General features: G+C 38.5%; 1 protein-coding gene across 3 annotated transcripts in view; it reads right to left on the minus strand.

Annotated features, from left to right (window-relative positions):
• SRFBP1 (serum response factor binding protein 1) overlaps positions 1 to 16,637 on the minus strand; it is a 77,218-nt gene that overhangs the window by 59,557 nt on the left and 1,024 nt on the right. Inside the window, exon 1 of one of the 3 annotated variants that reach the window (XM_027446394.3) lies at positions 16,410 to 16,565. The exons of the other annotated variants lie outside the window; for them this stretch is intronic. Coding sequence (XP_027302195.2) covers positions 16,410 to 16,439 — 30 coding nt within the window. The 5' untranslated portion in view covers positions 16,440 to 16,565. Of the gene's footprint in view, positions 1 to 16,409; positions 16,566 to 16,637 lie in introns of those variants that run through there. 3 annotated transcript variants of the gene reach the window in all.

The raw sequence follows: 16,637 nt of genomic DNA on the forward strand, positions 1-16,637 counted from the left end.
AGGTTCTATTTGACACAAAGTTCGAGCATAATATAAAAGTAGGATGACAACAAAAATTCAAGAAACTACCTTGGAAATTGCATCTCAGAGAAGAGCCTATTTTAAATATACCCAATCATATCACTACCAACAAATTCTAACATAACTGCAAAAGCTGGGTCTGATGAACAAACTGTTATAAATGAAACAGCTACTAGCTGTATTTCAGCCTTAGAGGAGCCCTGTCATGACAAAAGAATCCCAGCATACTGCAATAAGACTCTGTTCCATTAACAGTAGAATGGCTCAAGGCAAATAGAAAAAAGATATTTAAATGTACCCAAAGGCAAACAACAGCTTGTTGATGGTATTTCACATTTTTTCCTGAACCCCCTAAAGTTTAAGTAGCCTTGCTTATATACAAAGGGAAAAATTCACCAGAAATGCACCAAAAACATTTGCAAATATTGCTTAAGTTATGCGCAAATTCCACAAGAAATCCAGTTTAAAAGACAAAAAAAAAAAAAAAAAAGGAAAGAAAGTACTGAAGAGACATTGAATACTTAAATACATAGCAAGAAAAACATGGAACTAAGTAATGTTTCAGTTTTCACCAATCCTTCCTTTCCTAGCAGAGGGCACACCAAAAGTATTGGTTTCATTTTTGTTACTTGGCAGTCTGCTAACCAAGAAATTACCATGGCAACCTAGTATTCTAGACGTTAATTTTTGGTGCTATTTGGCAACAGAGAGCTTTCAAATTCAAAACACCTGCAGCTAGATCACTTATTAGCCAAAACTAACAATAGTATATAATCTTTTGAGTGAATGATTTCAGTGAAAAAATGTTTCTGGAACTTCATTACAAATATTTCTCTCCATTATCTGGAATGTCACTTGAAATATCTAATGATTTTTTAGATTCTTAGGAAAAGTTAGTAATCGCCAAATTTACTTTTTTTTAAAAAGTCACTATATTACAGTATATATTTTATACATGTCAAAATATCTGGAAATAGTCAGTATTAGACTTATTATAGCTTCACGTATTTGCATTATAAAAACATACGTAAGCAGGGAGAGAAAGGCAGCAATATACATATACACAGCGACATATAAAGATCAGGGCTCAGTCGTTCAGTTCCATGACAGTTTTACACAAATACACATCCACAAAAAATATCCTAACCTTACCAAAAAACAAACCAAGGTTAGTCTTCAGCCAGATCAGCTTCCCAAGCTGGTTCCCCTCATGGCCACATGAATGCTAGCCAGTTCCAGGGCAAAAGAACAAGGTGGGAACATACAGATGGAGATGGAGAGATGGGATATCACAAACCAGACTAAAATCAGTAAGCTATCCCTTTATTTGATACAAGGATCAAGTCCAATCATAAGAAGAGCTAGGGAACACACTGTTTCTTTTAGCTAGGGTCTTCTATTTTATTACAATATTAGTCTTGCTTTTTCCATCTTCAGCTACACGCAATCACATTTGTACCAAGTGGATTGGGCAGGACCATAATACATCAAAGCAAATGGTATGCAAGTTCATGAAACATGGGACAGCTTTTTTCGGGATTAAAACACAGCACCCTGCTGCCCAAAGCGGGCAGAGGTGCACTGCTGGAGGCACCTGCAGAGCAAAGCACCCGCAGTCTCTCCGGATTTGGGCACTCATGTCATCAGGCTCCCCACAAAGACTCCTTAAGACGAATGGGGAAAAGCTTGCTGCCCTCTTGGGCATGTTTCCACCTTTCTCATTGGCAAAGCAATGCACGCACCCCTTGTGAATTACCATCAAACCCTTCCGATGCTGTCTGACCATGCTGCTTTCCTCATACCTTCTCAACTGAAGCACTGAAATGAGCTTTTTGGTATTATATTTTGAAATATATATATATATATATATATATATATATATATGTATATATATTTTTTTTAAATACAGGACTGATTTTTCTCCTGCATGGAGAACAGTTGTCATTTCTAGCACAATTTCTCCAAATGGAAACCGCAATGAGTACTCAGACTGCTAGTATTTTCATCTAAAGGTTTTGAAAAGCGATTCAAAATATCTCAGATAGTTGGGAAGGAGTAAGGATAGTCTAGAATTACTTGCTCATTGCCAAAGACCGAAATTTAATGGATTTACTGCTGCAAAATCGGTGTCTCATTGTAAAGAGTCGGGCTGCATGCAGTACTTCAGAAAGCATTTGAGCTCTGAAGTCCAAACCAGGATCATGAGCTAGCTAGACATATTTCTGCACCCTAAAAAAACAGTGGTAGCTGTAAAAGGACAGAGTAGAACTAAACAAAGAACTACTCCACAGACGCCACACTATACAAACCAGCATGAGTTACCACATGGATAGAAAAAATAATAATAATAAATAAATACGTATATTTATATATATATATACACACACACAAGTCCTCCAAAACTGAGGACTAGCAGAAGGTGACTTTGTAACCCTGTATTTAATTGATCAGCTGGACACATGTTCGAAAACCCACAACTAGCACTCTGCTGAAGTATTTCCAAGGAATGTTGCAGGGGGATGTGATTAAGGCAGTCAACACAACCGAACACTGATCAGTGGATTTGTATGTTCAAGATTTCTTAATTAGACCACTGACCTAGCTAGAAGCCTCATGTGAATTTCATCCCTCCTTATGCTTTGATTTCACAGAAAGACAGTAATAGAAACTACAATAGTGATGTAAGAATTATCAGAATAAATACACATGAATAAATATTGAGAGTAGCAAGGGTTGTTTTTTTTTTTATACTTTTACTCTTCGACAGGTGGACTTTTCAAAAGTAGATGAAGAAGAGTGCACTGCTCCCAATAACATTACGAATTCTAAATAATCTGAAGCACAACATCGTACCTTGACTAACAAACAATCTGTGTAACTTTTTGCAGTCATCATACAAATCATGAACATTACCCAAGCGTGCAGAGTTCAACTGGTGCCATAAAAAAACAAAACAAAAACACCTCTGGCAGAACTGGGTATGGAACCTGTTCATACAACAGTCAGAAACACATCACCACCTTTCCCAGTATTAATGGGGAGAGGGTATTGATTTGTTGAATCTCCACCCAGTGTGTCTTAAATTGTGACGTTGCTACTCCCTCTTCTTCCATTTTGAGAAAGAAAGGCATCTTTCTATGTAAGTGGCATGTTGTATTAAAAAAAACAAAAAACAAACCTTACAACCCTCTTCAGAGAATATTTTACATTAAAAAAATACAATTCATATTAAAGTTTTTTAAAGCTTAGAAGCTTAACATCCTTTTATCTAAAAACAAGCTTGAGCACTTGCCGCCCACTCAGTTACGACAATTCACAAACTAAAGCATTAGCCTTAATCACCAGTGAGGAGCTACAGCTCTCACTTCTGACTGCCCGGTACATGATCAGCAATAGCTTTAAATGTGAGTGAAATTCAGGCCAGCTGTCAGAGCCCCAAACCATCAAGGAATGGACTTGTCTGACAGAACACGTGGATGATGGACTCCTAGCTATGTAAGTCAGTAGGGATCTACCATGTACCAACTCCTTTGCAACAGAATCTGAAACTGAAGCATCTGAATAAGCATCATTCCTTCTTGCAAGCAAAGCAGCAGCAGAACAACCAGCTGGCAGTTCAGCTGAAAGAACAAACCAGCACATCAGGTCATTTTCCCTTATTCTATCTCAGTAATGGGATATAAGCCACTCGAAAATGGGCACAGTAGCAATGTTTACCAGAGGAGAATGGTAAGAGAGCGAGTAAGTTCTGACATACTGTAAACAGTGTTCTGTTTCTCTTGTAATCTTCTTTAATTTCCCTCACTTACTTGCTCCTCTACTTCCACACAGCAGTTCACTGTTGAATATTCCAAATAACTGGCCAGTAAATTGTGCTGAATTAAATGATTTCAAGCATCCTCACAGCGTTCTTCTTCTAGTTAACCAGCTGCTCCTTGCATGCCTCGGGTCGCTTTCAAAGAACTGCATGACATGGGCTTTCATGCATCATCTATCACCCACCCACGGGCCTCCAACATCCTATGCCCAAGCAGTCAGCATGCCACAGGAGCAACTGCAGGTCAACTGTCTCAACTCAGAATAGAGGGTTCCTGCAATTAACGACTGCTTTTGCGATGAGATGGTGGTATTGGCCTCTTAAGTCACCATAGAAAACTTCAGAGTCCTGAGAGCCAGCACATTACTACTTTTCTCAGCTATCCTGTAGGAGCAGAGCATTAAAACTTTGTGTATTCTGGAATTAAATTTGTTAACCTAGTTTCTGAGGAAATTAAGTTTGTCATCACATTGTTTGCCTGTCAGTATCTCTCCCCAGTAACCTTCAGGCTTAAGAAACAGACACCAGGTCTGACAAATCACCACAGGCCAGAGCTCCCGCACATTTTATGAAAATTGGTAGCTGAATAGGTCACAAGAACTAAAATTAGCTTGTCAAGCATGGTAGATACATAAGCAGAATTCGTATCTTTTCCATGTTGGCTGCCAATTTGCATGCATACTCACTCACCAGCATGTCTGGCTCTGAACCAGCCCCAGAGCACCAGCCACATCTCTGGGTCAGCCAAACAGGTGGGAAACATGGTCTGTAACTACAGCTACTGCTTAGTGCTCACAGAGGGCAAATCCCTGGACAATAAGTAAAAAACTGTACAGACAGAGGAAGAACTGAGGATATCAGTATGAGGTTTTAATGAACACTGGATGCAAAGTTGTAAGGCTTCACTGGTTCTGCAGCTTATGTATTAAGTATGTTTTACTCTTACACATTCTTTGGGCTGATGCTTTTAACCTGGTGACCGAAGTTCCAAGGGGAATTAGGACCTGACACCTTGCTGAAGTGGACAGATGAAGGTGAGGTTCTTCTGTGCAGGAGACATCATGTAAAATGAGACATTTTTATACTGATTTGAATTATCTTCAGCTCAGACTAGTCCCCCATACAGAGAAAACAGGGAATGGGTGGGATGCCTGCGAAAAATTATAGTTGCACAACACCTGGCAAATATCTCTGTCTTAATATTACCAGAGAAGGCACTAAGTATTTTTGTGAAGCTGTCGTTCAAAAACAGCCACTCATTTCATAGTAAGACACACACTTCAAACTCACCCACTTCAATGTCACCATACAGTTGTTATTATGCAGACAGAGAGGAATCGTAAAAGGAAAATGGTTTCAAGTTAATAAAACAACACAAAACTTCATTATTATTTGAATGCTAATACCAGCTGAGGAATGATAATATCGGAGAAACACTGGTTAAACTACTTTTCCATTTCTCTGTAAATATGAAAGATAAGAAATGGTTTGTAATTTCCAGATTGTGTATAAAGTACATCCAAACTGTGCTTTTGTGAAAAATGAAAATAAAAGTACTTCACATTATTATTACCAAAAAAAACAAACACCACCACAAACGTATATATTTTAAATATCCACTATTTTTCTTGAAATTCTTCCTCAGCAAAGTATCTCCCAGTCCATACATGTAAGAAGGGAAATCTGGAAAATCAAAAGACAGAAAGGCTTCTTCAACTATGTGAAAACTCCCAACAGAAAGAGGGGAAGGCCTCAACTATTAACTCCTACCAGTGAAGTGAAACTCAAACCATTAAGTTTAAATTCATTCTGGATAGAAGTAAACCATGTCTCATATTAAACCTTGTAGCAGGTAAACCAAATTTTCATCGTACGAGTAAATATCACCAGTACAGGTGGACAATGGAAACAGAGGAATAAGCAGCACTCGTTGCACTACACAGGTCTTGCAAGCTGAAGGAATTTCTGCCATGCAAGTGTACTTTAGCCGTAACATTTTCTCTCGTCTCTCATCAGTAACCCTGAAAGTTTCTACCTTCTTGTCTGAAGGCAGAAGTATGATTCTTCAAAATTCAGACAGGAAAGAAAGTATATGCCTAGCAACACAGTACTGCATCATGAGGGAGATAAACAGAGAGGTATGTCATAGAACAAGGGAGTATAAAGAAAGTGAGAAATGGTGCCCCGTCCAACAAGGTTATCAATCTCCAACCCTTGCCAGACCAAAACAAACAAACAAACAAAAAAAAAAAAAAACAACAGAACAACACCAACAAAACACCACAAACCATAAGCCCTTTGTTTTCATGCCTGGAAAAAACAGCTGTGGTAATAAACATTTAATAAGGATGAAACATTCAGAATTTCAAAGGAAGAAATCCAGAAAGGGAAAGCCAAAGAAAAGAAAGGGAAATAAAGGGAAAACCAAAGGAAAGAAAGGGGAAGCCATGAGATAACCTGAAGCCAGTGAAAGAATAGAAAAACATATGTAATTTTCCATTTCCTAAATATTTTGAACTTTTCTAAAGTTTTCCACAAAACTGTCTTCTTCCTTATTTTATTGATAAGTGCTAACAAAAGAAGACTTCCAACTTATTTTACTAACGTATACCTAGTCTAAGGCTGTTCACGTGCCCTATGCAGCCCCTAGCACAAAGCTACCTACCACGCATATCAATTACACATATATCAACACCTTAAATGAGTATAACACCAGTTCAGGCCTAGAGCGTGCTAATGAGTGACAAAAAAAAAAGCCATGGCCTCAGGGACCACACTGATAACCACTGATAAAAAGGCAATTCAGTTTGCATAAGCAATTTTTTGGAGTTGTTCAAAGAGGATGAATATTCTGCTAGTGCACCAAAAAGTGGGGTGAGGTCCTGGTTTCAAACATGAAACAACATTAACCATGTGTCAGATTACAAAGCACAGCATGCCATTTCCCCTACAATGCCTGCCTCCCCCCACACACTTTTCTTCCATCAAGATCATTTATTCTAGCATGTCTCTGCATTTTTTTTTTTGTTTAACAACTACAGATTAGGCCAAATAAATCTTAAAACAGAAAGAGAAGTCCTACATATTTAACAGCACTACCATATAACTTATTTAATGTACTTTTCCGTAAGTGTAGAAAATACAAAGAATATAGAATTTACAGTTTAAAACATCCCTCCAGATACCTGGTTGACACTGTTTCACAAACATACCTTCAATTCTTCATTGTGCAGTTGACAAAATCCCAGATCTACGAGATACAGTAACCATGCCAGTGTTAGTAAGAACTTACTAACAGGAAGTTCTGCAGAACCTTCTTAGTAAGAACTTACTAACAGGAAGGTCCTGCAGAACCTTCTTTGTTCTGACATGACAACTGCTCTCACCTACACACCTGTTTTATATACGTTGTATTCACTGTTCAGCCATTTAGAACTTCTTTCCTAGTTTTCCCACCTGAAGAGTGGCTTTTTACCCAGGCAGACAATGACAGAACAAGAGGGAATGGCTTTAAAATAAAAGAGGAGATATTTTAAAATAAAAGAGAGGAGATTTCGATTAGAAGTTAGGAAATTCTTCATTGTAAGGGTAGTGAGGCCCTGGCACAGGTTGCCTAGAGAAGCTGTGGATGCCCCATCCCTGGAGATGCTCAAGGCTAGGTTGGATGGGGCTTTGGGCAATGTGGTCTAATGGTGACATCCCTGCCCACGGGAAGAGGGTGGAACTGAATGGTCTTTCCTTCCCCTTCCAACACAAACCTTGCCATGATTCTAGCATTGGGTTTTGGGGGCATTCCATTCTCCTGAAGCTTGCTGCTTGCTTCATTGATCTCCAGATTTTCCATACCAAAAATACACATTCCCCCTTACGAAATGTGTCCCTCCTTGTCCCTCATTCCACTCCCTCCTGACAGACATCACCCACTGATCATATTTGACTGATGGAATACCTGACGTTCTGTCCCTCCTCCCTTCTTTCCATCAAACTTGTTATTTCTGAGCTGCTAACAACAGCAAGCAATCACTTTGACAGCCTGTTGCTTTATACTCTTCTCTGGAATTCCTATCTCATCATGCAATTAAGTGTTAGTTATGCTATCCTTCCTATGCAGCAGTCCGCCAGTGATCTTTCCCTCTGGATGAAATCCCTTATTCATTCCTAGGAACCAGCTGCTGTTCAAAAACAGTTCTTACCAGCCTCTCAGGCAAGAAGTCTACCGATCAGCACATAAGCATATCTACACAGGACCTCAGACTTTTTCCTGATGTATTCTCATAAAACTGCAAAGAGGAATGGCTAATTCTGAAAAAGATGAAGATAGCTTGTTATCACAGAAAAAAAATAATGTAAGAAGCCATCTACTCAATGAATTGTAATATGTAAAAAATTAATGGAAAATGTTCCCTTAGGTGCTTACGGATTCAGATATTCACACCCAGCACTTACTGGCAGCTCTATGCCAATGATATACTGTAGGTACTGCTTATATAAAATCTTGTTTCTCTGTCCTGCTCAAATGATTTTTTGAAAGGGGTGGGCTTTCTTTGAATACTTTAATTCAAGACAAAATAAATTTAATTTCAATATTTTTAGTTTGAAAAACTTTAAGAGTTATACCTGCTGGAAGACGTTTTGTTTTCCATTGGCCCATTTTGCATTGCTGGCTAGTTTGCATTTTCCATTGGAAGTATCAAGGTCAGAATTTAGGGAAATGACCTACAAACTCCTGAACCGCAGACCAAAAAGAAAAGAGAAATAATGAAGACAAACATAATTTTATAGCCATTTTAAAAACATGTTTGGAGGCCTTTATTTGAAACTGGCTTATTGTCGTTTTAGGTATTTGGAAAAAGAGTAAGCCAAATCAGAAGATGGCACTCTTTTTCTTAAATAGTTTCCAAACAAAGAGCCATTCCAGGTTCACTGCTCAGCTTACCTTAACACACACACGCCCTAAGAATGGGACACATGAAGTCCCTAACATTTTACTTCTCACCCTGAGCTCCTGCTCCTACTGGGGTGGTACTCCTCACTTCTGCTGCCAAAAAGGACAAGACATGTTTGAAATTGCATTCTTCCATAGTGTTTTAATTTCAAAGACTTTCTAATCTGATTTCTTATCTTGCCAAGCTGCTAGACAATCATATCTTAAGCTGACAGATGTCCGATTCAACTTGTGAGAGATGCTTTATATCCAATGTTTGCATAAATAAAACATTTAAACAAGTCTACTAATGTATGAGAAACCAGCTTCCATCACAACTGAATTGATCCAATCAGATCTCTAGATTTTACACTCTAATTAGTGAATTATCTCTGGCCAGTATTAAGCTTGCTAATGATTTCAATAGAAGTTCTCTAAGAGACTTACAGAAATACTTTGCTGGACTCAATTTTGGCCTGTTTACTCATTACAGAATGACGATGAACAGAACATTTTAATTCTAAAAACATGATAATTGATTTGCATTCCAAGTAAATTTTGACTGTATATACACACACATTTCATTTAGTACTAAATGCAATATGAATTCATCGTTGTAACCCATCTTTGCATCAGAAATAATGTATTTGTAACTTTTTATATAAAACCAGTACAAGATTTTAAAGTCCCTTTCCCTGAGATGACTTAAAGGGCAATCAAAGAGTCACTGAATTTAGTAACTGATCACTTCTGTGTAAAAAACCCTAACAGAAAAATTTTTCCATTAATTGCTCTCCACTACCAACCTCCACAGCATAAAATAAGCTAAAAGAAATTTATCACTGGTGAATTTATCGTCAAGTGTTGATGATAAATTCACAATTGATTACTATTCTTCTTCTAGGACACTCCTCTACCCTAAAAATCTAGTAGGAAAAAATGCAACACCATAATATTCCCCTTTTCAATCAGTTCACCCTTTCTTCTTTTTCATTTGGCAGCAAGCTTCATACCCAGTAATGCAAAGGTTGTAGAAAGATGTCTGCTATAACAGCAGTAGGCAATTCAGCACATTTACTACAATAAAAAGGATTTCTATAAGAATATATATATTTTAAGCATGCATATACACCTATAAATTACATCCGATAAAAGTCTAGAGTGTGTATTGCAAGTATCTCACAGTTCCTTTAAAAAAACAAGTTGCAAAGCTTCCCATGACTGTTTGCATGTTTTTTTCATTATTGTACACTACCACACCAAGGAACCACAGATGTTTTGTTTTATGAGAGCATCTTGCTAGCCTACGTGGCCTACCACACACACTTTATATAAACCACTTGAGTTAAGGAAAAGTTTTCATTTCTGTCCCGAAGTACAGTAGTTTGATAAGGGCTGTATACAATACTGCCAGAAGAAGGAAAAAAAAAAAAAAGGCACAGTTTACCATGTTTAATTGATTCAGTAATCTGATGAAAGAAAATCTGTGTGAATGGCTGATCAGAATTTGCTGTTAATACTCGTATAACTGATGATGTGGCAACTCTAGAAACTTTAGAAACAGCTGCTGGAACAGTTCCTAGAAAAAAAAAAAAAAAAAGCCACAATTCCTCAGAATTCTATCTCACAGAGTATAAGTTTGGAAATTTCATAAGCTTTCAAAAGACCTTTTCCTTAGGACATTTACATGGTCTGTAAAAGAATGTCAGTAATTTAACACTTGAACTGTTTTAAACAGAATTCAAGCCCAATGTAGCACAGTTTTTTTCTCCTGCAAGAAACTGTTGTGCTTAGAATTATTTATTAGTAACACAAGTAATGCAAGAATTTTTACATGCATTTCCACAGAGCTAAAATGACTGCTGCCAAGTATTCCAGAGTTTAAAGAGAAAGCACTGCTAGCTTTCTAACTTTGCAGACTTGTAATTTACAGCAAAAAGTAGCAATTTCCCAATATATTGAGAAAAAAAAAAAAAAAAAAAAGGAATAGATTAGCTATCTGTTTTTGAATTGTGTAGGTTTTATAGATTAAAAAAAAGGGGGGGGGGGAGGGGTTAAACTCCTGTATTTTCTTATACCTTTCCAATGAAGTTTAGTCTGATTTCAGTGACATGTAAGAGACTGTGTGACCAGCTCCAATGAAGTATTTAAGACCATGCACAGATCTTGGCAATGCCACAATTCAGCCCACAGCTTCAATTTCTACCACAGAACATCCCCAGACACCTGTATTTTTTTCAAAAGTATCTAAGTGCAAACACTTGATATCAAGATTAATTCTGAAGTGGTCACAGATGAGCCTAAAGTTGACCTAAGTTGCCTAAGAGATATCAGATACAGCAGATAGCTTAGGGTACCAGGATGGGTGTCCACCACCAGCAAAGAGTCTGGATTTTGTAGCACTTGCCAGAATTGAAAAGGTTAAGATTACAAAATGAGTTCAATGAGAGGGAGTTTAAGATAGCTGCTTCTGCTTAAAGAGAGTGTCTTGGCCAACATGCTACTGTAACATGGTACTGGAACAAACAAGAATCACAAGCCAGAGACAAAACATTAAAAGAGAAGTCATCTGTAGACCTGCAAGAGGAATTTCTTCAGGGTAAATAGTTCTGAGTTCCAGTATTTCCTTTGAGGGAGCTCATGTATTTTATGTTAATTGGTGGATAAGCAGCCTTTGGAGCACAGCCAAGAACTTTTCCTAAGGAAATTCTCCCACTGGTTAACTATACGATGAGGCTCCCCTCACCACGTCGAGTCTACCTTCTTTCCTTGACAGTAGCCTATTATTGCTATTTGTTAAAACTTGTGATTAGTGCTCTCTGCTGGTGATTGAGATCGCAGGATTGAACTCATCTCAGACAGATACTATAACCTTTTCTAACAAAGCCACGACACTAAAATGCAGCGTTTTCCTCAGCAGGGAGACACATGCCTTGAAAGGGAGAGTGGTATTTTGAAATACGAGCAATCAGACACCTCGTAGCTCAGTGCAATACCAGGTAACTGGTCAGGCACCCCACCTCATACCCCACTCCCCCTTTAGACAGCTAAAAGGTCAGAGTAGAGGATTATTAAAGGGGCTCCTAGATTCACCACAGCCCAGAGGATAGCACACAAAATGGATCTTTGGGGGCAGCTACTATATTTCAAAGAGAAGCCTGCATAACCGCATTGGGCTGGCTGCCCAGTATTTCAGCCTGCTTTAAATACCACAATGCCTAACAGCACTCAGTCATTGTTATTTTGAACGTTTCAGTCTAGGATTCTTTTTTATCACTGGTAAAGAAGGTCCAGGAATGCACTTAAAAACATCATAACATTCTTTAGGTAACACTAGCTATTTGGATATAATACACTAAAAAAAACTTAACGCTCCCATCCAGTTTGTGCTCAAAAGTGACAAGAGATTTTTAAAAAAATAATCTTGAAAGAAGGCTGTGGGAAATAGAACTCCTGAAAATTACATTTTGACTTTACTCATTACCGGGCTGCAACTTGGTCTAAGAGCTCTTTTTCAGGTAAGAGAACAGGTATTTTTTTCCCCTTCAGATACTCTTGTTCACATTTTCCAAAGATAAACTTTTGAAAGTGTAATAGCGAAATGACATGATTCTTCTTACGTAAGGGTTAATAACTACTCTCCAACAAACTCATTCTGCAAGATTAGCAAGATCTAAGGACTCCTTTGGCCTTCTCTTTGAACCCTTTAGTTTTCCTGTCCCTATAACCTTGATCACTAGTTGACTTCCACAAAAGGAACACCTAGACAACAGAACTGTACACCATACAATCACCCTGGCTATTTAGGTTTGTTGGCTGAACGCTTTCCCAGACCTTCTGTCTATGCAGAAGCAGAAAACCACCTCAGCAAAAAGTTTATTCTGCTCAGAAAAAAAGGACGCATGGTCTTGTGGCTGCAGTGGGTGAGGAGCAAGAAGAGTGAGAAACTCCAGCACCTGATGCAGTGAGGCCCATGAAATCACGGCCTGAGAAAGATACGGCTGTGGCACGTCACATGTGACCACGATGCTACACTGAACAGCAAAGCACTTCTGAAAGTGAAGACCCTTCAATGCTAAAAGATGGCCCAGTTTCTGCAGTCTGAAATGTGGGGGAAAAAAATAACCAGAAAGATACTGAATTACTTGTGTAAATTGTCATCAAACGTCAATGAAAACACATAGATGTGTATCGCATCTGAGTTATGTGGCAGTCAAAATACTGAAGACTGGAAATAAGGAAGCACTTAAGCAATGGCAAATAAGTACCAGGGAGCAGTCCTGAACTACATTTTATCTGGAATGTCTCTCTGCAAAAATGGGGACTATTCAATGAACAGAGAACTTCAAATTAATTTCATTTGAGGTAAGTTTTAAATTGAAATTTATAAAAAACATGCTGGGCCTACTGCATCAGTAACTGAAATACACAATGTGCTAAGGGCTAGCCAGGATGCTGTGCTAGTATTCTACATTTAATACACTTACCAAAATGATAAATGCATTTCTGAACTGTACAAGTCAATTCAGCTTCAGGAGGAATGTGTGTGCCCCTCAAACATCCCCCTCCCTATTCTTCTTTAATAATTCCACCTGATATCCTGCTGAGAATACAACTTCTGGCTTCCACTATTACACAAAGTTTTATCACTGAAAGTTAAAAGAATACATTTGGCCTTACTGTTACAGGCTGATGCACAACAATGAATGAGTGAAGGCATGCCTAAGGGCAAGCGTGGTAACCGATTTTCCATTGATGTCTGTTACCTGAGCTATGACTGCCAAATGCAAAACCAGCCTAGGCTACGCGAGGCAAACCATATATAAACATCTACAAATTTACATTTCCTTCTTGTTGTGCTGTGATAAAAGATGCAAGTTTCACACAATTAAGGATATAACAAACCACAGTTTCAGACCATATGCCAGTCATTCTCCACAAGTTAAAGCTCCCTCCCATGGATTTGTGTGTGATTTTTTTCCTCATCATTCACACTATCCATCATTGACTCTGCTGTACACCAGTTTAAACACTTAACCACATGTCCAGATTGGTTTCTGACCATGTCATTCATCCACACTGCAGCCAAGTCAGGATGACAGCCCTAAACTGAAAATGTAAAAGGGCCTGAGAACTGTCGTGCTGAACATCACAGCACAAGGGTTTGTGACCCAGAAAACTGCTGAATGGAATCTACCAAAACTGGAGCCTGATTACGAATTTCCTTGTGCAGATTAAAGGAATTCTACATTTCTATTAGGAGCCTTAAAAGTTTGTGTGCATATATATTACTCCAAAGACAGACTTTTATCTTGACTTTACCTCGGAGTAAAAAAGGAAACCTTTGCACTGAGAAGGACAAATATCATCTAAAAAGCACAGCTTTATAAATAAAGCTAAACTTTATACTGAATCAGTAAGAAGTCCACAACATCATTAATGGCAGAAATTATTTTAGAGCATGTACCTAATTATTAAATACAAATTTAAGAGAAAAATGCAACTAATACAAAGTTTCCATAACCAAACTTGGCAAATTCAGTTCATATGTCCCAGAGAAACAACTCTCAGCTCTGCAAAGGCTTAAGCTTGCTTTCCAAAATACAATGCCTCACTAACACTCAAACTTAGGCCCTTACAGCACCAACTTAGGTACATATTAGAACTATGCATTTTTAGAAGTATTCATGCAAAGATCATTTGCATTGGCTTCATGGGCTTTCTGCAGCTTAATTCCTTGAGGTAGTTGTAACCAAGCGAATTCCAAGAAGACAAAAAAGGGGGGTAGAGAGAGAGACTGCCTCTACATGACAGAAAAACACACTATTAGAGAAGCATGAATTCTGAAAAAAAAGAAAGAGAAAAGAAAAGGCAAGTCTGACTTGGTTTCCATTCACAAGCTTCTGTTCCATGCTGTTGTATATTGCTGATCAACAAAAATAATTTTTCACACTAAACACGTGGTCTTTCCCTTTAAACTTACCCTTGTCCATGGCAGTTGATGATTATGTGCTGCCATCTAGCAAATTCTTCCAGAAAAGTTTAGTTTATATGGTGCTTTTTTTTTTTTTTAATATTGCAAGATATTTTGTGACAAGATACATCAACTTGTTTTGAAAGCTTTATAAAATAGGAAACACATATAGCACAGAAGTATTTTTTAAAGATTCCTTCAGCCTGTATGCCTTTTAAGGTTAAACATGAGATAAGAATAGAAATATAGCTTACTATAGACAAAAAAATGCATGTTATATTTTAACTATGTGCAAAAAAAAGTCATATCTCCTAAGAAATATTGTATTTTCCGCTTCCTTCTAAAAAACTCTAAACTTCACTTTCCTCTTTCTGCAGCCATTACTTCTCCCTGCCACTTACTCTACCTTGGGCACAGAAATTGAATGACTGAATGTCTGAATTGAAAAAAAATAAAATAAATTAAAAAAAGAAAATCCTAACTTTACAGTCACAATATAGCACTGAAATTGTATCATGTTATCTGATGGCAGCAAGCTGATAGCTTCTTAAAATAGCAGATCTTGCTCCTTGTATTCAGATCTTGCTGTTTTCTGTAATTATCTAGGTATACATGCAATTAGAAAAAAAAAAAAAGAGCATTTATACACTTTTGGCAGAGTATCTATTTGTTGCCCTGGAAACACTGTGACAGTTTCTGGAGGTGTTACGCTGATATCAACAACTGTCCATGAAAAAATAAAACAAAGGACAAGCAGAATGTCTAAATGCATTATTCCGTGGATAGCTAAATAAACTGCATTTTCATAACCTTGTCTTAATGCACCTTATCACAATGACCGCAGTCCATCTCATTTTTACCCAGAATCCTCACCACTCTACAAAAACTTGCAATCTGTTCACACAGTGACCAAATAGTATCACATTTTTATTTCTGTTAGATCAGAACAACTGGGAGCTTGCTGCTTGATGGAGTTACTATTTTCTATCTAAATTACACCTTTTAAAAGGCTTGAGGTCTCTACAACTTTACAGATTTTCTGAAATTATCAAATGAACTCAAGCTGTCAGAAAGGAGACATGTCACAGCCTTTTACTTGTTTAATTTCCTTGGAGAATAAGACTTGCATTATATTAATAAAATCTTAACTTTCACGTTTCTCTGTTGAGAAGAGGTGGAATAATCACCCAGTTAAATGCCTGCTTTCCATTTGTGACAAAATACTTGCACACTTCACGACAACACTGGCACCTGAAGTTTGAACTTTTCATTAACAGTGCAAGGTTTTTTTTGTTTGTTTCCACCAGCACAGTAACACCTGATCCCCTGCCACTGAATTACACTGAACCTGCTCAGACACTAAGGTATTTACTTCTCTCATCCAGAAACAAACCGAATAAATACATCTTATTAGCACAGAACTAGCACACAGCTCCTACCCGTGCCCGCACGGTTTATAGGCGCACTGCAGCCACCGTGTAACAACATTTTGCACACGGGTGACTACGAGTGCCTCCAGTTACCATGTCTAGGTTACGTATCGAACACACAACAGGAAGTAATTGCAATAAAAGTCAATTAATATTACGAACGGTATCAATTGATGTTACCGAGAAGCGTTAAACCGCCCGCGGCCGTTAAACCGTCGCTTTCCCCCCCCGCCCCCCCCTCACCTCGTTGTTGAGGTTCAGCACCGGGCCCATGGCGCCGGCCCCCCGCGCACGCCGCCGCCAAGCGAAACCCCGCGCATGCGCCGCGCCGCGCCGGGCCGGAAACTCGGTGGTTGGAGGGCCGCTCTATGCCGCGTCTCTATGGTCCCGGTCCTCCCGCCCCGCCCCGCCTCAGCCGCGGCTTCCCCTCACTCCCCCCCCCCCCCCCCAGTAACGGTCGTAACGGTCGTA

The sequence above is a fragment of the Anas platyrhynchos genome, chromosome Z, assembly GCF_047663525.1.
Source record: "Anas platyrhynchos isolate ZD024472 breed Pekin duck chromosome Z, IASCAAS_PekinDuck_T2T, whole genome shotgun sequence".
Taxonomy (NCBI): domain Eukaryota; kingdom Metazoa; phylum Chordata; class Aves; order Anseriformes; family Anatidae; genus Anas; species Anas platyrhynchos.